General features: G+C 34.8%; 2 protein-coding genes across 3 annotated transcripts; both read right to left on the minus strand.

Annotated features, from left to right (window-relative positions):
• Positions 1–342: 342 nt before the first annotated feature.
• On the minus strand, positions 343–9,391 carry LOC306878961 (regulator of G-protein signaling 5-like). Of its 2 annotated transcripts, XM_079431597.1 has the most exons (6): positions 9,163–9,281; positions 7,699–7,812; positions 4,401–4,462; positions 2,451–2,617; positions 804–973; positions 343–638 (listed from the first exon to the last, which is right to left on the minus strand). In XM_079431597.1, the coding sequence occupies exons 1-5, from the start codon at positions 9,204–9,206 to the stop codon at positions 812–814; spliced, it is 549 nt and encodes a 182-aa protein (XP_079287723.1). In that variant the 5' UTR covers positions 9,207–9,281; the 3' UTR covers positions 343–638; positions 804–811. The 2 variants fall into 2 exon arrangements, with proteins under 2 accessions (XP_079287723.1, XP_079287722.1); XM_079431596.1 differs by having other exon boundaries at positions 343–973; positions 9,163–9,391.
• Positions 9,392–22,351: 12,960 nt separating this feature from the next.
• On the minus strand, positions 22,352–24,747 carry LOC306878960 (regulator of G-protein signaling 5-like). The gene is made up of 5 exons (XM_079431595.1): positions 24,635–24,747; positions 24,364–24,444; positions 24,184–24,245; positions 23,316–23,482; positions 22,352–23,231 (listed from the first exon to the last, which is right to left on the minus strand). The coding sequence occupies exons 1-5, from the start codon at positions 24,706–24,708 to the stop codon at positions 22,989–22,991; spliced, it is 627 nt and encodes a 208-aa protein (XP_079287721.1). The 5' UTR covers positions 24,709–24,747; the 3' UTR covers positions 22,352–22,988.
• Positions 24,748–24,959: the final 212 nt, after the last annotated feature.

Raw genomic sequence — 24,959 nt, forward strand, 5'->3', positions numbered from 1 at the left:
CCCATTTTAGCAACTTTCAAATAGCGGTAATCCAAACAACAAGTTCCCAGAGACTGGAGTGCATCTTAACATGTCACACTTTTTTTTTTAAAGCTTTGAATTATAGTCAAGCTTTCAATACTAAGTGGGTTGTTCCCCATTATTTCCATTGGTTTACCATTTGGTCATTTTAATGTTAACACAGACATTTCCAAGAAAAAGCCCACACTCTCCCGTTCCCATTCCCCAGCCTGTTCCCCTGGATGAACATGCTGCTTAGGCGCTCAGGTCAGAACGTCCTCATCGAAAGTACATGAACCACTTCTGCACTTATCCCGAAAAGCCATAAATTACAAGTGGGGATCAGTTTTAGTCTTTATTTAGTCTACAAGGGTCAGAAAAGAGTGTGACAATTAATAGGACATATACACAAGATTTTAAGAGGCGCTTCAAATCCTTGCCATTTTGCACTTGTACAAATTAAAATGTTTGCTACTGACAAATCACACTTTTATAAGGAGCAATACTGCGTCTTAAACCCTAATCAACTTCTTTTATTGAAGTTCTTGACTTTGACATTCAGAGCACTGGGCAGGAATCACGTTAGTTTTAACAATATATGTTAAGATGTTCTTCTGAGCAGTGGGCCAGTTCAGCAGCTGCAGGGAGATATTGCAACCGTGCCCGATGTTTTCCACTTTCACCAACTTTGGTATCGTTTAGCTTAGAAATGTGTCAAAAAGTGTATAGTAAAGACTTTGAGTAAAATAGTTTTCTGTGACATAAATTTATGACCAAAGTAACGAGTCTCCCTGCAGCTGGACAAGTCAGTTTACTTGAGGAGTTCCTGGTACTGCTCAGACTGCAGGAACCGACCGAAGGAGTCTTTCTCCATCAGGGTGTAGATCCGGCTCTGAGCCAGCTCGAAGGTGGAGGGAGAAAGATCCACCAGGTTCCTCAGAGTCACATCTTTGGTGAAGTGGTCGATGTTCACCTAAAAGCATGATATTGGTGATAAGGAGGAAGTGTGTAAAAGTCAGTCACAAAATGCTTCAAATTGGACAAAAATTATGAGTAAAAAACACATTATTTCAACTCTGACAGTTTCTCAGCACTCTAGGGGGGCTGTGGAGCAGTCAGTCTTCTGGAACGAAGTCATCCAATTTGACTGATTCCCTGCAGTTTTTACGAATATAGGCCTGATTAGAGAATTGTATTCTTTTTTACTTAAAAAAAAAGAAGTAAACAAGAATTGTTGTTGTTGTTGAACAACAACAACAACAATTAATTTTTAACTTTTTTACTACGCATCATCATGACCATATCAATTTCCTTACATAACCTGATATAGAAAAATACCTCAGAAGTCTTTAAGTTGTGTTATTTATTACATTTTTGTAAGCAGCAATAGTGTGCATGACTTTTTCCATTCGTTTTGAATAAGTGCTTTTATTATTACTGTTTTATATTTAAATGTATTTAGATTTAGTTTTGTTTTATTGTAATATGTGCAATCAAAGTGTTTGATCATAATATTGAATGAACAGAGCTAAAAAATAATTTTGTTGATGCGGAAACAATCACAGAATTAGAAAAAAAGTTATATATAAAATGTCAATGAGATACTGTTTACATTTCACTGATTTTAAAAATCGTTATGATCGCTAAGAAACAAATGGTTATTGTTACATTTATCAAGGTTTGCATGTGTGTGTTCTCTCATGGCTGTTACATAACTATACTTTAAACCTTAGCACACGGCTGTGCAAACGTCCTGATGCAAACGTTTTGTTTTTATGCAACATGATCATTCACTTAATTATTTTTTAACAGTGTTGGTTTAAAAGTGGCTTTTATTGGCACAGGGTTAGAACCTACAACCTTTTGGCTATTAGAAAAATTCTATGAAATGACCTGGCAAAAACTCAAGTGGAAAACTGCATCTTTATTAAGTTACAGTATATATAGCCTATGGTGCTGAAATATCAAATATAAGTAACCAGCAATCATGTAGTTAAAACAATATTCCTGAAAATGTCATTTACAAGCTTATGTTGACCTAAAAAAATAACTTGAAGGAGCAATACCTCAGTGGAAATCTATGGTAATGTGGAGCTCTAATAACCTTTCTCAATGTCCTAAAGGTCAATTTATTTTAATCACAGTTCATTAAACTGAAAAAAACTAAACAAAAATGACAGATACTCCATTTTCAAGTTTTTTTTTATAGCTCCTTGGGGACATTTAGGGGGGAGAACATTGGCCTCAGCGTTAATACAGTGATCTAAACAGCTGATATGAAACATATTTTCACAGGAGATGAATAACGAGTCTGATGGAGAACTGCTTCCTTCTACCTCTGAAGCACTGTGCCTTTTATCTGAACAGTAAATCTAAGTGTGATTACCATGAAAAAACAAACAAACAAAAACAACAACAACAACAAAAAAACAATGGCAAAACAAACAAACCTCTTTGGGCCCACCGGTCTGAATGAAGTCCTCATAAATCTTGTTAGCTTTGATGGCCATTTTCAGGGGGGACTTGGTCTTTTTGAAGTCTTCACAAGCCTCCCAGAATTCAATATTCTCCTCGCTGAACTCCGATCTGAGGAAGCTCTTGAAGGTGGCCAGGCCATCTATGGAATTAAAAATGTGGAAAAGCTATTAGAGTGAGTACAGCTTTGTGTGTTGTTTTTGTGCTAATGTGTTGGTGACACGCTGCCACCAGAGACCCCGGTCTCACCAGCTCTTAACATCCTTATCCAAACATTACCGCCGTGCATGCCTAGGGCACACAGCCCTTAATGCAATCCCCCATGAGTCCATGTTGCATAACAGTAGTATTCAAGTACTACATGATTCACCTCTGTGGATCAATCAAAGTAATTATTCACTATTCAATGCAGATTTATTTTAAGACTTGCAATTGTTTGTGTAGGAATGATTTTAACAAACAGTGATAAAAAGATAAGCAACATTTAGGTTAAATTACCTTCAAAGCACATAATAGAGTTTTTCAGCAGTGTCAACACAAAATAAATTCTCTTATCATTGAATAATAATAAAAAAATGAAGTATGGACTGATTATGCTAATCTGCAAACAATCCACTCTAAAATAAAATGAACAAATTTTCCAAGGCATATTGTTACAATTAAACATAACAAACTGGCCTTGAAACAAATAACTAAATGAATAACAAAGATTTGTTTTCCCAACTATAATTGACTAATTCAGCCCTTCTGTGTAGACAAAGGATCTTTTTGACATTTTGTTTTTATGGGTTTGCTTGTGTTTGTTTTTTTGTAAAGAACCAACAACGAATCAGAAAATTGCTTTTACAATGATAAAGAAGAGTTTAATACTTTACTGCTGAATACACTGTAAAGCTGGACTACAGAAGCAATCGTTGTTCAGACTGTGTTCTGTACTTATGCAGATTCACAAAGCAAAGACCCATTTACACCAAGAATGATAAATATAATGATAAATATATTAGTGTTCACAACAACAGATGATAACATTCTTGCTGTTTGCTGCATTGAATGCTCAAACAAGTCATTCATCTGTTATCATTATAGTTGTGGCACGGACTTTGCTGTTCTTTTAAAATTATTTTTAAAACCAGTTATCTTTGGTGTGAACAGGTCTTAAGCATACAATGATAATTTATATTTTGAACAATCAAGTTCAATTTGGTGGCATATTTCAGGTTTACCTAATTTATCTTTGCATCTTTGCATGCTTGTAAAGTGAGAAAATATGGTATGGCTATTATGGCAGGTAATTTTTTGGATATACTTCTCATAGGATTTTCTTGGAATCTTGCATCAGAAATATCCATGAAAAGAAGAGCAATGATAACCTTTCAATTTTTATTTCAACCACAAGTGACAACTTATGTAGTGCAGCTTTAATTTCAATAAGGATTGTCAAATAATTAGGTGTGTGCAATTCTATACTTAGAAATGTTCCTAGAATACACACAAACTAAAAAGTAAACTTATGAGGACATCCTCAATTGAAAAAACAATAAATGAAGCAAACAATTTTCTTTTAAAATTTTCTAGTAATTATAGTTAGCTCTACTTGAAAACACTAAGTCTGTAAGTCATTTAGAAAATATTTATGTATGCATGCTTTTTTTATAGATATAAACTACTGTTAGGAATATTCTCGTAGATGCGTAGCTTTTAAAGGTCAATGTGTCCGTTCAAGTACAAGCTGTTTATGCATACCGAATCAAGTGCATTAGTGCAACATAACAGACCTCCAGAGGTTCTAAACTGTCAAATATAAACAAAGTTTTAAAATGTGTTTTGCATAGTCAACTGATAAACTAAACCCTCAAATGATTGCCTGGAAGAACTTTTAAGATGTAAAATGCAACCGAATGGACATAAATAAAAATCATACTTACAGCTGTTGGAAATGACCTTATCAAGGGCCTCACGCCACTGGACTGCTTCTTCAGACGTGGGTCTGAACAAAACAAGCAGATTGTTTCACTTAGTTGTATTACCCTTTGGATATGGCCAACAAGCTGTTTCCATACACAATCACTGTAATAATGGTATACATGTAAAATTACACATGTGGTCCAGAAATATGATACTTACGGGTGCAAGGGTACACAAACATGATGGTATGGTACATTCAGCAGGAGGAAAAAATACTAAACATATATATATATATATATATATATATATATATATATATATATATACTGTATATATATATGAATAGCTAATATATATATATCTATATATACATATATATTGGTCTCATACTGTATCGCGTATCTTGTCAGTGTCTGCACTTGCTTGGCCATTTTTTGTGATAAACAGGAAAGTGGGTTCAAGCGCCAGCAGAAGGCAGTGTAAAGAAATAGTCTTTAAGAGAAGCAGTCTATCCGCGGAAGTTAAAATCAGCTCGTAAGTGTATTTACTTGTCTCATTAGTGTTTAGCGCAGTTGCCGTTGCTAGGAAACGTTTATTTTGTTTACTGTGTTGAGACTTGCTGAAACCGCGTTTGGTCTCATACTGTATCGCGTATCTTGTCAGTGTCTGCACTTGCTTGGCCATTTTTTTGTGATAAACAGGAAAGTGGGTTCAGCTGAATTCAAATAGGGATTTGTTAGATGGGTATAAAAAAAGGTTATTATACCGCGGTAGCGGTCGCTGCAGCCGTCGTGTAAAGACCGAAGAGCGTAAAGACCATCGACTCTACCGTGCGACTCAACCGGGCAGGGAAACCGGCAAAAGACAAAAGTATCGATTTTTAATTATCCTCATTCCTACTACTTGTTTCACTTCTGTTTTAGTTTATATAACCTATTCTTACTATGTGTTTCCAGATCAATACTATCACTACCACTCGCAGACAGCGCAATCTTATCTACCTGCGCACTTTGCCTATGTCTGCTAATACATTACTTTCTTTTTCTATTGGTCTCTGGAAAGCTGATTTCATTACTTCCATTACTAGTCATTCAAGGTTAACCCCCATGGCCCTGACAGAGACCTGGATCAAACCAGAGGACAATGTTACACCTGCAGCACTCTCCAATAATTTCTTCTTTTCCCACCCCCCCGTTTGACTGGAAGAGGTGGAGGTACTGGTCTGCTCATCTCTAATAATTGGAAATTTACTCCTTTACCATCTCTGAGTATCAACAGCTCCTTTGAATCACATTCGGTTACTATTACCTACCCTCTAAAAATCCATTTTGTAGTTGTTTATCGTCTTCCAGGATCACTAGGTAACTTTGTGAAAGAATTCTATTTATTGCTCTCAACCTTTCCAGAGGATGGTACTCCCTTAGTCTTACTTGGAGACTTCAACATCCACCTAGATAAACCTCAGGCTGCAGACTTCCACACTCTGCTTGCCTCTTTTGATCTCAAGAGAGTGCTAACTACAAATCTACTCACAAATCAGGCAACCAACTGGACCTTATTTACACAAGACACTGCTCCACTGATCATGTGCTGGTTACTCCACTGCACACCTCAGATCACTTCCTCCTCACTCTTAACCTCAACATATATCCTGACACATCACATACCCCTCCACATGTCACTTTTTCGACGTAACTTGCGTTCACTCTCACCCTCCTGCTGTGGTTTCATCTTCGCTTCCTCCCCCTAAACAGTTATCCTCTCTAACTCTCTACTGATACTTTCTGTTCCAGTCTGACATCTTGTTTAGATACTTTCTGCCTCTTATCTTCCAAACGGCATTAATTGCCTGAATTCCTGAAAAAAAAAGTATGATTTGTTCGGTACACATGCTTACTGAACCGAAAGACCTGACAATTTTCGGTATGAATACGTGTACTGTTACGTTACACTCCTACTTACACAGATAGCAATGATAACCAAAAAAAGTGAATGATCTGCGAAAGAAATTGTTATAGGCTAATTTAATTTTATTTCCACATTTCTTGTCTAAATAGATATTATCCAAGTCTTTTGGCTCAACTTGATTACTGATGTAACTGTGTTTTCTGTGCACGTCTCATCTTGTGCTTGGGATATTTAATTTAGTTTTTTTTCTGCCTGAAAAAATACAACTCTATTAACAACATTACGCAAGTAAAAGGGAGCTGAAGTGGTCTGCAAATGTTTTTATGGTCAATTTGGACACAATTTTCATTATAAACAGACTCTTGCAGTTTTCCATTACAGGATGTACTAACATGGCCTTCCTAATTTTTTTCTCTCTGACTCCCTTGCTCTCTACTCTTCAGCCCTTTTCTCTACACGTCCACCTTTTAGTGACGTCTGGTAATCTGTGTAATTATGGGCATTAATAGATGAATAGGTAGTTAATGTGCTCTTATTCTCGTGTTTTTTTTATGAATTCACACTGAACTTTGCTACTTTGCTGTAGCTTCCCAAGTAAGAACCTCGTAATTCTCAAGTAAACTACAGCAGAATACTTACAAATAGTTACCTACAATACAAGCTGCTAATTGATGGGGTAATAAGTGATTTAGATTCTTTAAAACCCACGTAAATGTAAATTTTGGTGAACAGCAGCATTTAACTACAAAGACATAAAATATATTGCAGGGAATATAGAAATGCACCCTGAAGAAGGCTTGTTAGTCAAAATGTGCTTGAAAAATGACATTAAGATACTCAATGGCCTGTGGAATAAAGGCCTTTTTATCCTGACAACATGAGCACGTTGGATATACCTCTTTGCCCAGTAAGCACCATTAGTTACCAATTTGGAGACCCTTGAGACACTCTTTAAAACAGAGCTAAATTGAGCTTCCGAAATGTTCTGTTTGCACTTAAAGGCGGAAAGCATCTCAGGATAACTATTATAAACATCAAACCATCCTTCTTTAAACATCATGGTGGATGATTTCCACCATTTCAGGTGAATGATTTCCACCTGAAAACACCAAACAAACATCCTGAGATGATTTCCACCGTTTTAGGTGGAGAGTTTCTACCCGAAAACATAAATCAAATCATCACCTTTAATTTCAAAAGGTCGGGTCGGGTATATTTTGAAACTTAAAAAAATATATGTAAATGAATGGTGACAAGCTTTTTGTATACTTAAACATTTTGGTCTAAATGAGCATGTGAGGCGTGTGAGGAGACACATGCAGAGCTGAAGTCCTCATCAGTAGGGAAAAGAAAAAGAGAGAGGAAGCAAAAACATCAGGGGTAAAGTTAACGGAGCCAACAGGAACTCACTTCTGAAGCTTCTCTGGTTTCTTCTCAGGCTTTTCTTGGTAGGGGACAATAAGGTCGATGGAATTCTCTGGCTTCTGAAGCAGAGTTCCCAATTTAGTCTTGATCTCCTTAGCCCTGAAGACAGCACAAACACAAATCCATACAGATGTCCATTAGCGCTTTTAACATATACTAATAAATGATTCATGTTATGTATGAATTGAATTTCAAAACAAATGTCGAGGATATTTCCAAAATGTACAACATACCTGTCAACAGATTATATAGTATAAGCCTAGTGACATCTATTTTCTTCTCTCAAAGTGCACATATTGTTTTCAGAGAATGATAATTTGTTTAGTTTAGTCTTTTTATCCTTTTGCACGTCAGCTATAGAACGCTTTTATTATTGACTTGTACAGCTGTCATCAATACAGTAATTACCACATTTTGACAGATGAGACAATAAATTAACACGTGTTGAAGGTTTACAGTTCACACCTATTCAGAACTATTTCACACTACCTGTAGAGTTAAAAACAGATGCAATATCCTTTTGTGCGGTTTTGTGATAAAAAAAAACAAACAAAAAAAAAACACATATTCCTCCCAGATGACTGTGGATTAAGTGACGTCAACAAACTTGGTGATTTGTTGAGGTTTCATGAACATCTTGCTGCCACAGACAGATCTACTGCTCCAAAAATACTGACATCAATGCACACATTTCTCAGCTTATTATATATATAATTATATAATGCAACGTTATAAACCACCTCATGTTACCATCTTAAAACTGTCTTTCTGATGTACAAATACACTTTTCCGAAGTACTCCAGGCCCTGGGCCAAGCATTAAGACCAAAGCCAAGAACAGTGATAAACATATGTTTACACAACGAATGAGCCAATAACACGTTGTTTGATCAGAAAATGACTCAATAGTCTCAATAAATGTCCTCATTGCTATACTTAAAGTCTGTTCTCAGGAATTCTACTCCAAATCTCGTTATGAACAGAGAACTAAACAAAGTAGAGGGTGTTCTGGATTTTGATAATACTGAGGAACCTTGATGTTTTCAGAGAAAAAATAAATAAATAAATAAAATACATTTAAATGTATCTAAATAGAAAATAAGACAAACTTAAAATGTACAATACAATACAAATTTACAATACAACAGATACAATCCTTCAGTTTTTATAAAATTTATGTTGGATATAAAAATGTTTAACCAAAATACAACTCTGAGGCCATACAATGAATAAAGTCTTCCCATATACAATGATCTATACTCACTACCTAAACCTTGTAAAAAACACCATACAGACTTTCTCAAAATGGTATTTTGAGAATTCCCAGCTGCTCCAGACCAGAACAAAGCACTGATTCCCAAAGGAGGCTGCCAACCGATTTATCTAACTAATGTATCATGGGGTACATTTTAAGTTAATCCATGATGCTAAAATGCTTTGAAGATCTTACCTTTCCAGACATGTCTGGGGCAGGGCAGCTAATCCTTTACACATTTTCTGAGCTGTTGACTTTAGGTTTGCACAGTTAGTCCACCACCAAGAGTTGTTGTCTGCTCTCTCTTTTAGAAGCTGTCGTCCGGCTTCCCTCTATTATATGGAGAAAGTCTGCTGGCCCAAAGCCAACAACTGAAGAGCCAATCAAGTCCTGGCTTGCAATTACAATCGGAGCTGAGAGAGCTCTGGAGATAATCAACACAAGAGAGGAAATTTTAAACTTACTGAAACATCAGTGCATAGCACTTTAGATCTATATCTATGCCTAGTAACAGACAATTCAACCAGTTAAATTACAGTAAAGTAAATTAAAGTAAACACTTTACACTTTATTTTAAGGTTCACTTGTTACAGTGTAATTATACATTTAAGTACCGATATATTAATTAACTATATGTATCTGCTATATGATTAGGGTTTGGTTTTCGGTTACCTGCATGTAATTATGTATAATTTATTGTTATTATAATAGTAAGTACATGTAACATGTAACAAGGACACCATAAAATGTTGAATATTAGATACATTAAACAACTTTCATTGCAAGTAAGGTTGACACACTGATACTTTGTTTTGTTATATTTTATTTTTAAAGATGAACTATGATCTTCATCTAACAGAGTCAGTCTAACCATAATAACTACTAGTTATCTATTAAACAGAAGTATAACTTTCTTTGGATGGCCATAATCATATTTACAAAGTTCATGCATAAAATGCAATATTCTCATTATTTGCATGTAACTGCTTTATGTGTATTAACATTCCTCAAAGTCATTAAAGTATATAAAAAACATATTCTGGTGTTCTTTCTGAGGAATGATAATGGAACATGAGGACATAGTATTGTCTTTTCTAGGGACAACTAAACAAACTCTCAATTACACGGATCTGCTAGAACATTCTTTGCGTAGTTTAAAAAAAAAAGGATGCAATGAAAATAAGGGGGGTGGAAAAAAAGAAAACCAATCCTAATCAAAGGTAGTTTGAGTACTTTTTATAACGGAGAAACAATTTGATCTGTTGCTGTTACAAAAATACGTTTATGTAAGATTTATCGGGAGTTTTATTGTTTTTCAAACACGTAATGTTTTTCATTAGCATAAATCAACTACATACAACTATAATTTAAGTCAGTGTTTTACTAAAATGACACTTGCTTAAACTCTCATTGTAATGTAATGCATTAAAAAAAAATAAAAAAATAAAATCAACCCAACCACCTAACTTGGTGGGATTTACTGTTGTTTTCATTAGAATGAAAGCATACAGCAAGTTGCCATGCTACAATAAATGAGTCATTAATAAAACAGGCTATGCTATGAAGCATTTTTTTTTAAATCTGGGTAGCATATGGCCTGCATATGACTTGCATAACAACCCCACACAATCTATTTTTGCAAAATATAAACAAAGTGTGAGAATAGGAGCGTCACGCTACAGCAATGTTTAAACGTTTTCTCTTTGTTTCCAGATAAATTTAGTGTAAAATAGATGTCATTATTCAAATATGCTATGATAAATAATGCAAACGTGGCCTGTGGCAATATTCATGGCTTGGACAAACACGGAGCAGTTGGTAGGCGACAGGCTTCTATGCTTAAGACACGTTCATGACTGAACTTCTGGTCTTTTGTATGTATGTCTGTTGTTTATTACAGGCGTTGTCATCACGAGATGCTTTCAAGCACTGCAATCAGATAGGATCGTCATGGAATACAACATATATAAAAATGTTGGTTTTGAGAGCCAGACGTGTTGGAAACGTGTAAAATAAACCCACCAACGCTGAGCTGATGACTGTATTGTCGCAGTGGATATGAATGATTTGAATTGTATAATCAAACCTTAATATTATCCTTTAGTTTCCGCACAATAGAGACATCAGCGCAGTTTGTTTATCTTGATGAGTGGATATACAGTGTTACCACTGACAACAGAGAACAATTAGGAAATATTGCGTCTTAAAGGTGTGTATTAAACAATGTATGTGTTCAATATTGTGAAATATTAACTGGCAATTGCGAGAACAAAAGTCAGAATAGTGAGATTTAAAATAAACGCCAATTACATTTCATTTACATTACATTTAACAAACAGAATAGCAAAAAGTAAACTCAGAATTCAGAAAAAAAGTCTGAATTACGAGATGTGAACCCAAAAGTCACAATTCTATATATTGCGAAAACCAAAATCAGAATTCTGAGTTTATATCAGAATTGTGAGAAAAAAGTATGAATTGTGAGATATAAACTCAGAACTGAGAGAAAAAAAGGTCCAAATTGCGAGAGAAAAAGTTACAATTACCTTTTTATTTTATTATATTTTCTTTTTTTATGTGGCAGAAACATGATTTCATAATATACAGTATAAGTGCATTAAGTATAGAGCCACTATTTTGGTTGTTTAGTGCTATCTGACACATCTGCTATAAAAATGTGTCTTTTTGGGGTAATCATTATACTGATCAAAACTCCATATATGGGCTCTCTCTCTGTGCAAAGCTCATATCAAAAACTCTACTTGCTGTGTATCATGTTCGGATACCATTTATGTCCAACAATTGGGCATGTGTACAACAATTGCTCTTGCAAAATTAAACAATTTTAGCCTAATAGACATCCTTGCCAGAAAGGAAAGCAAGCAAAGCTTTCTCCGATGTGCCAGCAGGAATTTCTGCAAACACTATTATCACCTAATCACAGGTTTTTTGTCTCAGTCCAAATGGTTTGTTTAGACTTGCAGCTAATGTTTTGGCAAGTCATTTCCTTCAAAATCACACAACAGAAGGAACTGATTAATTCATATTATTGTTCTAGGGGCTGGTGTTGTTACGGTAGAGGTTCCTGTACCGCCTCCCTCGCACCACCAGAGGGAGCCGTCTCCCGAATATTAACTCTCTCATGAACTCCAATTCCCATCATGCCTCATACCTGGGACTGATTGCACTCCACACCTGCGCCTCATTAGCACACACACATGTAAGCCATTCACACACAGCACCACACTGCCAAGTCTTGATTTGCCCTGGCTGTCATTTCTGAGCATTATATACCCGTGTTTGTTTTGTATCTCTTGACCTTGGACTGTTTCACGTTGCTGATTGTTCTCTGCCTGCCCTGACTCTGATTGTTTACTGGACTATTGATTCTCGCTGCCTGCCTCGACCTTCTGCCTGATTCTCGACTCTGTCTCTGCCTCGTCTCCAATGTTCAGTTTGCTGGTGTTTGACTCTGCCTGTTTGACCGTTCTTATTAAAAGCTGCAAATGGATCCGAACCAGTCTGATCTTTCGCAACAGGTGTTCAATGATTTTATGATTATGGTTGAACCACATTTCACTACTGTTTTAATAAAGCCACAAACCCTGTTACAAAATCTCCATACAATTGTTTTTTGAGGACTAATTAGTACGATGGTACTCCAAATTGTCAGTGAATTAAATCGTTCATATGAGAGAGAATTTGAAACCATTTTATTGCAAATAAGCTGCAATCACAAAAAGACAGAATATGATAAGATACTATTGTACAAAGTACTAGTGATAAAATATTTGAAAGTTTTCTGTACATTTTGTTATTCCTATTTGTGTGTAGCATCTGCAGCTCTGTATACGTAATCTGAAGGATTCATCCCAAGCATTGTTGATTAGCAGACAATTCACCAAAGAAATTACAGAAATTAGATAATGATACAACCCATGGTAAACAAAATAGTGCTATATTCCATTTTCATAAAATTTATTCTGAATGTGGAAGCGAGGATAACTGAGTTATAAAATAAGTAGCATCTTAATATATTAGCCTCCATGAGTCTGATCCATGTAAAAAAAAAAAAGAAAAAATAATTAATTAGTAAAAAAAAGAAAAAAAAGAAAAAAAAAACATTTAAATTGATATAAAATGGCAGTAAATAATATATACAAAATATCTATAAGGTTATAAAATATTTCTGTTTTAGTGAAAAAGCTGTCCTCTTGAATTTTCCATTTATCACAGGTTCCTGGAAAAATGCATCACGATATCCACAAAAATATTAAGCTTCGCAACGGTTTTCAGCATATTATAATAGTAACAAATGTGTCTTGAGCATCAAATCAGCATATTAGAATGTTTTCTGAAGGATCATGTGACACTCAAAACTGGAGTAATGGCTGCTGAAAATTCATTTTTGCCATCAAAGAAATAACTGACGTTTTAAAATATATTCAAACGTCATTTGGAATTGTAATAATATGTGACCCTGGACCACAAACCCAGTCATAAGTGTCAATTTTTCAAAATTGAGATATATACATCACCTGAAATCTGAATAAATAAGTTTCCATTGATGTATGGTTTGTAATGATAGGGCAATATTTAGCGCAGATACAACTATTTGAAAATCTGGAAACTGAGGATGCAAAAAATTCAAAATATTGAGAAAATTGCCTTTAAAGTTGTCCAAATGAAGTTCTTAGCAATGCATATTACTAATCAAAATTTAAGTTATGATATATTTATGGTAGGAAATTTACAAAATATCTTAATGGAACATGAACTTTACTTAATGTCTTAATGATTTTTGGCATAAAAGAAAAATCAATAATTTTGACCCATATGTATTTTTGGCTATTGCTACAAATATACTCCAGCGACTTAAGACTGGTATTGTGGTCCAGAGTCACATATTTCACAATATAACATTTTTTTTTTCTCTATTTTTGATCTTATAAGAGCACCTTTGGTAAGTATAAGAGTCTATTTCAAAAACATTTTAAAATGCTTACTGTTTTTTTTTGAGTGCACCTTTAAGCCAAACATGTCTCGAGCACTTTTGTCAACGAAAATGATGCTAAGAACATTCTTCTGATGATGTCCACAATATGGAAAATGATAAAGACATGCCAAACCCAATGTGACGTTGAAGCTAATCCATCATGTCTGGTTTAGATCTTCTTCAATCAAGTGATAGCTAGCAAATGTTTGAGCAATAACCTCACTGTGGCAGATATTTGCTGGTTATAATGCTCTTTTGTTATTTGATTATCATTTGATGAGTTACAGCCAGCATAATAAGACACACTATTGCGAACATAAGGTGCAATCTCTCAGTCCAATTTTCATAGAAAAAGCATGACTGTATACTGAAAAGAATGACAATGTCTTATTAAAAGTGGTGCATCTGTTGAGTGAATTCACACATGACAGTATAATCATGACCACTGTAACAAACAGCGAATGTAAACTAGGTTAGTAGTTGCAGTATTTTACAACAGTCCACTCCATTATCCTGTCTCACAAAGCTGTAAGCTCATACTCTGTGATACGAATGTCCGCTGACAGAATGCTGCAGAACAAGGCCAAGTAATGAAGCCACATCTGTCATGCTGTGCAAGTACACTGAGTGCACTTGGCCAGCCAAGATCATCGGTGCCTGGAAAGCATCAAGGTCGAAAGCATTTCAGAGGCAGGTGTCAGATATTGCATGACTCTTTCAGGCTCTGTGCTAGAAAGCTTAAGTGAAGTGAAGTGACATATGGCCATGTATGGTGACCCATACTCGGAATTCGTGCTCTCCATTTAACCCATCCAACGTGCACACACACAGCAGTGAACACACACACACCGTGAACACACACCCGGAGCAGTGGGCAGCCATTTATGCTGCAGCGGCGCCCGGGGAGCTGGGGTGCCTTGCTCAAGGGCACCTCAGTCGTGGTATTGATGGTGGAGAGAGCGCTGGACATTCACTCCCCCCACCTACAATCCCTGCTGGCCCGAGACTCGAACCCGCAACCTTTGGATTACAAGCCCGACTCTCTAACCATTAGGCCACAACTTACCCGTGGTATGTGAGCCACATCAGAGCTGGAGAATGAGCCACATCAGAGCTGGAGAATGACTGAAAATCAACGGAAAATCTTCTGAAAAAGAATCAAATGGGTTCTTTTGAAAAGCATGTTCTGGTTTGTATTCAGCAAGGAAAACAGAAACAGAACATGCTTCGACAGATAGCTATAAGGGTCGTCACATGCAAACCATCCAAACAGCTTTGCTGTGATCTTTATGGCAGCTTCCATCATCGTAAAGTTGACATGGTGCAGGGCACAGGCTAAGAGCTGGTCTTCACACAGTGCAGCAGCACAAGTCACTTGAGAGGAAATTAAAATAATGTTCCCACAGCAGCATAAATTGATTACATTAAATCGTTTATTTGCGAAGGGTTTTCTGGAGGACCCTGGCTTAATAAGGGAAGAGTTCTGTGCATAAATTATTTGCTTTGAATTAATTTGAGACATTACATAATGGCATATTGAGTGGAAAAAGGACAAATAACGTGGCCTTAAACCCAATCCCCTTCTAAGAAACAAATCACTTACAACTGGGAAAAGTTGTGTAAAGTCGGCCTGGAAACTAAATGTTGATTTTGGTTGTCTTTTAACAAGAAAGACAAAAACAGTCTGCATGAAATAGGCTAATCTATTTAGTGTAGTGCCTATAATGAAATCTTTAGCTTTATTTTAATATTGCTATTATACATTTTCAAATATGTATGTTTTAAACCATTCAAAGCTATAATTTATGTATGCATGTACAGTATATAAAGATAAAAACGTTTAAATGTCTTTTTGATAATGTGACTATATGCAAGCAAAAGTCTTAAATTTGCATGATAAAGAGATGCTAAACCAAACTTGACGTTGAAGCTAATCCATCATGGAAAATATGTGCTGTCTGGTTTAGCACTTCTTAGATCATCAAGTGATAGCCAGCAAACGGAAGGCTTATGTTTGCGCAATAACCTCACTGTGGTAACCATAAATATATCCCACCCTATGGACCTTCCCAATCTACAATCTTTGGCTGAAATTGGAAGGCAATGGGGATTAGACTACTTTTAGCCAGACATTTTTATTTGTATAATGGCATTTTGGTAATCACATATGACCTAATATAAATGTCTAGAGAAAAATATGCAGAGACAGTACATCCAGGAAATTGTGATCTGTGCAATTGTTCAATGTTAATGGAATAGTTCACCCAAAAAATTAACATTTGCTGAAACTTTTCTTACCCTTAAGCCATCCAAGAGGTAAAGGAGTTTGTTCCTTCATCAGAACAGATATGAGGAAATTTATCATTACATCACTTGCTCACAAATGGATCCCCTGCAGTAAATGGGTGCCATCAGAATGAGAATTCAAATATCCGTTAAAAACATCACAATAAACCATAAGTAATCCACACGACTACAGTCTATAAATTAACATCTTGTAAAGTGAAAAGTGTTTGTAAAAAAACAAAACAAAAACAAAAAAAACATCAAGGCATTCAAAATCCATTGACATTTTTGTTTAGAACCATTTTGGACTGTTCTGGCTTGTGAACAGTGCTTGATCTGTGCATATTTCTGTTGAGACAACTGTTTCATTGGAGGAAGCAATGTTACTGATAGAGAACTTATTTTAGCTGGAAGCAATGATTTGAAGTCTGGATTTTTTGTGAATTACTATGACATTTTTAGCTTTTTGGACTCTCATTCTGACGGCACCCATTCACTAGAGAGGATCCATTGGTGAGCAAGTGATGTAATGCTAAACTTCTCCAAATATATTCTGATGAAGAAACAAACTATGGCCTGAGAGTAAACTTCCATCAGTTTCATTTTGGGTGAACTATTTCTTTAAATGACAAAGCTACAGCTGTTAATGCTTGAGAAATACTATGCTTTGTTGACTTTTTTTCAGTTATAATCACGCAGTCTAAAGCCTAATGATGAGTCTAAGATGTGATTTCTCCCGCATACCTTAGATTTCACCCTCTGCTCGTACAGCTCCACTTGAAAACACTCAAGTGTTTCATGCTACCAATATAATGATGAAGCATGTCTTTAAAGCTGTTGTTTTTCAAACAGCATGTGTTCTCAAGTATGCTGCCTGAGGCCAAAACAGGTCGAACATTCCTTGTTGTCAAAAGTTTCTGGATCAGTTCTGATGAACAGATCGGCATGCTCTTTCAGCTCAAATATGATGTGTTGTGTGTTGTGCTGTGTGGTCAGCTGAGTGTTTTTTTCAGGTAAGAACAAAGGTAATAAATACTACGTGCTATGTTTAAGGATGGAAATGGCAGCACAGAATGACATTATTTAGGTTGCATTCAGTAATGGAGACAGAACTGCACCCCTCAGGGTTTGAAAGGCTACCAACATCTTGAATGCATCTGTATACTGTTTCACATTTTAGGTCTTTCTTCCTCTTTTGAGCACAATTTCCAAGCACAGTATGAAATCAGTTATTACACAAAGTTGTGGATGGGCACAGAAGTAATATTCAATTGAATTCCTACTGCCGTCACTATGGAAATCCTGCTGCTCACGATGAATTTCCATATGCTTTTTAGTGCTGGTGGACCAAAAGGCCTGTTTGGGGCATCAGGACAGCACTGTCCCATGCTGGGAAGTCCAGCAGGGTAAAGGGAATACCCATGCTGAACTATTTTTGGAAATAAAGAAATCCCAGCCCAAATAAAATACATACAATGGTTCAGAAGTCCACAAATTTATATTTATATATATATATATATATATATAAAAAAATATTATTCAAATTTTTTAAATTCCCATGTCAACAGTGAGGACCCAATGATGACAACAGAAATGATAAATGGCAGCTGATGCACAGGGCTGACTGTGAAAGCTCCAATTCACAGGAGACAGAAGCTCCAAAGCCCTGAGGAACAAGGTCAGTGGACAGAACAATTTTTCCTTTTCACAGGGGAACAGCAGCAAGCCTTTTCCCACACTTGGAGTGCAAAGCAACAGAGGAATGACCTCTAAAAATCAGTTTGATTGTAATAAAACTTTATTTAAAAAATGAACTGGTAATAAATATAGAGGTTGCTGTTAGCTTGCAATAAAATACTCAGTTTATTCTCAACCAGCCTGAATATTTTGGATGATGCAGACAGGATAGAAGGAACAAATGACTCAGATCCAGTGGCTGAACGTCTCTGTCATAAACACAAGTGTCATGATGGGACGAACAGTGCCTGATATGTAACATCTTCCTGGAACAGCTTCTCATTTGTATCAGCACCAAGGGAATGTGTTTCTCAGCGTGTGTTCATAGTGCCCCTCTATATCCTGCTCACAAAGGGTCATCTGAGGAAGTATCAAAAGAGTGATTGCATTGCTTTGACAAGGTTCATAGTGAGTGTCATAAGCATTACACTCATGCTGTCAGTTTACTGTATATTTCAGATGCGATTATGGAGTAGAAAAGTTAAAAAAGAAAAGAAAACAAAACAAAAATTCTGATCAAATATTAATAAGGTTTGCAGATCTTCAGCAGCTGTTGAATATGCTTACATAATGTTGTGTTCATAGCATGCTGGCTCATGAGTGCTCCCTAATTATTATTTGATTACTGTGGTGCTGTGGTCTTTCTTTGGAAGATGCTGCCCTCTGCTGACACACATTTTAAAAACCTATTGGAAATGATCTTGAATGAAATGCTACCAAGGACATGTAATATAAATGTTATCTAAAATAAATGGAGAAAGTGACCAGGATGCTGCCATCGTTGCTTCATGGGTACTGAACTGGTGGAAAAAAAAGATATTTCCATTAATTGTAAAAAACAAAAAACAAAAAACAAAAAAACAAGAAAAACAAGAAAAAAGACAAAATTCTAAAATGCATTGGGGCCTATATTTATAACTATAAAAATAATAAAAGTGCTATAATAAACAAACAAAAAAATAAATATGGACTTAATCTAAAACTGTGTATTTATGCATATACAAAGTAAAATAAGCTCAAATAAAATAAAATCTAAAATAAAATAAGATCAATAAAATATTAGAAACTATAAAGATATTTTACACTTTTAAGAGCACTAATTAATAATAATAATAATAATAATAATGTGATTTATGTAGCTTAATTGTATATTACAAGCATACTATATATTTACAAGCACACTATATATTTATGTAGTGGTAAGTTATTGCACCAAAGCAATACAAATAAATAAATTAGAGAATAAAATAAAATAAAATTAAATTAAATTCACACTTTTAAGAGCAAAAACAAACAAATAATAATAATAATAATAATTATTATTATTATTACTATTATTATTCTGTGTTTCCTATTTGTTGCTTTTAAACATAATTGTGTATTTTACCTGAAACTGTGCAGTGGTGACTTATCCTTAATTGACACAACAATTATGTTGATGTCTTGATGCTGATCTCCCACTAGGAGGCAATGTTTCATAAATAATTCCAAACAGGAAATAAAGCGGATTCAAATCCCTTCACTTCCTGTAAGTACATATGAATACAAATGGATATATTTAATCCAAATGCCAACTTTAGAGATTGTCATATTGACATGCAATGCATATATTGATAAACATGTGGGAAAAGCTTCATCAGGGTGAAATATATTGTCACTTGCTGCTGCTAGTGCGTCAGTGTTCTCTGCAGTCTTCATGAGGGCCTAGCATTGAGGCGTTACTGCATCAGGCTGTATATGTGATAGTTCTGGGGGATGCATGCACTGACCTTGATGCTACTGACTGACTCACCATGCGCACAGTTTTATTGAAGATTTCTGAAGACGTGGGCCAACAAACATGATAGAAATGTGCTTTGAGGTCGGATGCACTGTAAGTCTGTGAATGGACTTGCTAACGCTGGCTCTCACTTCTGACGAACAAGGTGGTAGGTTTACGGATTTAATTAAATTCACAGGCAAACAGTCTTTCAGAATGAATTCTCGGCTCTTATGTTTGTAGATCAGACTATCACACCTTCAGCAATGCTTGCAAAGGACAAATATGATTGAGTGCAGCTGTAAAAAGTCAAAGAAGGAAATTGCCATATCTGAATGCATTAATCTCATGAACTTCAAGATCAAAGTGAACCGTTTCAGCCATGAAATATGTGTTATTTTTACAGGCTTGTCTTGCAATCATAATGGGTTTAATAGAAATATCCAATGCAAACCTCTGATAAGTGCACTTATATTCATTTTAATATAATATAATATAATATTATTTTATTTATATTTATATATGTGTAGATATACACACAATTATACACATACATAAAAAAAAATCATGAATAATATATTATAATTTATTAAATACATTTATTTATATGTATGTATTTGTTTGTTTGTGTGTGTGTGTGTGTGTGTATATATATATATATATATATATATATATATATATATATATATATATATATATATATATATATATATATATACACACACACATATATGTATACTAAAACAATTAAGAATAAAAACAATTAAGAATATGTGTGTGTGTGCAAATATAAGCGTAAATGTGTGTGTCTGTGTGTTTTTTTCAATTGGCAGATACTTTTATCTAAAGCAATTATATACACACACATAGTTGTTATAAAATAATTTACACATTTTATTATAGTTTTTGTTAATATTTTTAAATTTGGTTAGATTTGTTTGTTTTCATTTTAAGTTTACCTAAAGTTTTAGTAATTTTAGTAAATTTTCTATTTATTTTTTAAAAGATGTCTATATAGATTTTAAGTTTTAGTTGTTATAAATTAAACAAAAATGAGAAACGAGAAAAATGAGAACTTTCCTTGGCAGCTAGCTGAAATAGAATAAGTTAAATTTGTATCTTATTTAATTTGAGTTAATGTTTATTTTAATTCCAGTAATGAGTAATAAAGTGTTCATGGTTTTAGTTTTATTTAACGAAAACAACCCTGTTACAAAATATATTTAATAAATTAAAATAATCATTCAAATATTAAATAAAAAAAATAATAGTAATAATAATAATAAAAAAATCATACAATTAAACTTATGGGGTGATTTATTTATTATGGTTACCATGTTGAAACTGATTTCCATGTTGTTGTTGTTTTTTAAAAATTATTATTGGGTTTTTGTGGAATGTAAACCCCACTGTTGCTCTACTCTTGCATAACATTTTAGCTTATTAATCTTTTTATAATCAAAGTCTGAGATCAAATTACTAAGAGCGCAACACTCAAGTACATGTAGCCCCTCTTTAATCATCAGGACCTTCATCTGACAAGAAGCATGAGATACTTCTAATGTTGTGTTGACTATATGCTGTATATCCACTGTATCATCTTCTAGCCCCCATTTGTCTGATTAAATCAAAATATTCAGCCATTGCCAATGTTTCGTTGTAGAATCATATTCCACGCACAAATTGTGATTGCTTTTGTGGATTAATGAGAATATTCATGTGATTATTGTCGGTGCAATATAGTTTAATACACAGTTTTCTGTGAAAGCAACCAACGACATGATTTACAAATCAAACGATGGCCCTTTATGTCATTACATGTGTAAACAAATACAATAGCTAACAAATCTTTATGGCTGTTCGTGCAAAGACGTTATCAAATGTATTCTTTATGAACTCCAGTATTTGATTTTCGAACTGGGTGATGAACTTTCTCATTACTGTCAGCAGGAATGATGTGGCTTAATCTTGAGCTGAGAGAATTGTGTGGACCGCTTTGGCAACTGGGTCCAAACGGTTGCCTTGACAACTGTGTAAACCTACACTTGAAGCTGTTCGTTGCTTGTGGGCATTGATGGTTAAATATGAAACTCAAGCTTGGTCTGGCCAGTCATGTGCATAACAAGCCTGTTTACCTCATAGTGACGCATCTGTGATAAATCTGGGCTTTACATTTTCATTCTGTTCACATTGAATAAAAACAGCAACACCTTTTAATAGGAACAAACCTGGGTTATAAGAAAGTACACTCTAAAAAATGCTGGGTTAAATACAACCCAGCGGTTGGTTGAATACAACCCAGCATGTGTTCTGCCCAATATTTACCCAGCAATGGGTTGTATTTAACCCAGCATTTTTTTTTAGAGTGTAGTAACTAAAGCTAAAATTGAAACTAAAGCCTAAGAAAAAAAAAAAAAGAACAGAAAAATGAACAGAAACAAAATAAAATTGTAAAAAAAAAAAAATATTTTTTTGTTTCAGCTGGTTGCCTCATTTATTTATTTTAATTTAATGTGCTTAAAAACTAAAATGGGAATAAATATGAATATAAGCTATGTAGAGACACACACACACACACACACACACACACAAAACACACAAGATGTGAAAGCACATTATCACTTTAATACAAAATTGTATTCACTTTCATTTAAAATTGAGTGAACAAAAACATTTAAAAAAACATTAAAATAAATACTAGTGCACCAACTTTTAACATTTTTAAGCCTTATAACAGTCCAGACAGATTGTCAGTGTTTTTTGTTTTTTAAATTGTTCAATTTTAAAACCATTCTTTTTCAGGATGATTATTTTATTTGTTTATTTTTTAAAATAAGATACCACCACTTTACCATGGTAAGTACCATTTATTTAAAAAAAGGATTTTTGCATTAAATATCCAAACACTTTTGTCCATTTTATAAACTTTACAAAAGACATAATTTGCTTTTTGAAAGTATGCTATGTTTTTTTAAGCCCACGCATCCTTCAGTAAAGTCTGTATCTCCTTTGTGTTGAGTACAGGTGTTTGTGCAGATTCATCTCTCTCCACCAGCAGCTCTGCTTTTCCCTCTCATAGACAATATTAAGAGGGTCTGGGATTGCAGTCACTCTGATTCCGTTATGTGGTTCTCTTCATGGCACTCCGACTGCCTCAGGCAACCTTTTTAGGGTCTGCACCGGTCCCTTCCACTTCTTGCCAGAGCTTCCATCTTTTGCAAAACCAAAATTCACCTGCGTTTTTCATTTTGGTTCTTCATCTTCAATTGGTGGTCTGGCCACAATGGCCTTTTTGCTTTTTGCCTTAGCGCTCTTCACTGTGAGCTGTTTGACTAGATTTCGGTAGGCAGCGGAGCGCAGGAACCGTGGGTAACAGTCCTTTTCCATGAGAATATAGATGCGGTACTGGGCCATATCGAAGCAGGATGCCATAGGGCTTTTCAAGTTGGCTTGAGTAATGTCTCGGGTCTCATAATCGATGTTAACCTGGAAGCAAATGGGAAGTGAGTTCAAATATCTGCAATTTAGAAACGAGACCACAGGATATGGTGATTCATTATGTATATTTACCTCTCTAGGAGCTTCACTGCCGATAAACTCCTCGTAGATTCTCTTGGCTTTTGATGGCATCTTAGCCGGAGACTTTGTGCTTTTGTAGTCCTCACAGGCCATGTAGAAAGCAATGTTTTCTTCACTAAACTCAGATACCAGGAAAGCTCTGAAGGCATATAGTCCATCTGATAGAGAGAGAAAAATGGGGTTAGAGAAGAGATTAGTTGTGTAACATGTCTCATCAGACTAAAGCCCCCCACACAGATCAGACAGCAGGACAGACACATCTGTGCACTGCAGTCCTATTTCTAGCATCTAAATTTAAACCTTGGATTTGTATTATCATACGCTGTAAAAAAAAAAAAAAAAAAAAAAAAAAAAAAATGTATATATATTCAAAGTTGTAAATAAAAGTTATTGGAGTATGTAGAAAATTATTTCAGTCTTTCTATCTCAGTATTTCACATTAATTGCCATTTCTTTGTAGTTATTTGTGAAATCTGCTAGCAATGGAAGGGATTTTTTTTAAAGTAAATCGTACTCCAAATGTTTTTTTTTAATGTATGTCATTACTGAGGCTGATTTTTACTTGATTTTATCAATTTTCTACATTATATTCATAATTTGTTTAACCTCATAACATTTTTTAATAAAAAATGGGATCATCTTTAACTATTACCCAATGAAAAAAATAAATATATATATATATCTTAAAGTTGATTATCATTGATTTATAGAGTACATTTTACAAGAAAAAAATATTTCAGTCTTTCTGCTTCAAAATTAAATTTTTTACAAGTTGTTACTTATTGTTGATTCTTTGTACTTATTTGTGAAATTATTAGCAATTTCTGAGTGATTTTTTTTTTTTTCACTTTGGACTTACGTTTGCTGGACAGAATCTTCTCAAAAGACTGTTTCCATATCAGACATTCCTCCAAGGTCAACCTGCAAAGATGCAAGCCAGTCAGAGAAGAAACCGTAGAAAACTAAGCACGCTTTATCATGCAAAAAGAAACCTGATAAGAAATAGGCAAAAGCCAGTGCATTCAATAACTGTACTTACCTTGGTTTTCTATATTTACATAGGCTGTTCAAGTCTTGTCTCTGCAGAAATCCACCCACGCATGCCTTTAATCTTTTGGCCCTGATGTTAGAAAAGCATTTATTTAATACGCAACATATGTACACTTTTGAAATATACACAGTTCTTATAATAAGATTAAAAGTCCCTACTGATGTTATATAAAAGAGTAGAGGCTTACGTTTAAGCCTTCAAATTATTTGTTATTAAAAAGCACATAAAAACCTATAAAATGTCAATATGAGGATCGTACCTTTCTAGGCAATTGTTTGAGAGCCCTGTTATTCCTCTACACATTGGAAAGGCAGAAGGGAAATAAATATCCATTGTGCAGTGTGATCTCTAGGTGAAATTTATCAGCAGTGTGTCTGCAGTGAGGGAACAGGGAGTTTATATAGAGCAGGAAGCAGAGCATCATCTCTCCTCTCGGCCAATCACGATCCAGTTCACTCTCCGCTCATGTAATGTGTACTGTGCATTCATGTGTATGTAAAAAGGCAGGAAAGTCCACAGTAATGGTAATGTTCACAAGTGTGGTTATTGTAAGTGCCCTAATTCAGGTCATCTTAATGTTCTTT

The sequence above is a fragment of the Barbus barbus genome (assembly GCF_936440315.1).
Source record: "Barbus barbus genome assembly, chromosome: 13".
NCBI lineage: Eukaryota > Metazoa > Chordata > Actinopteri > Cypriniformes > Cyprinidae > Barbus > Barbus barbus.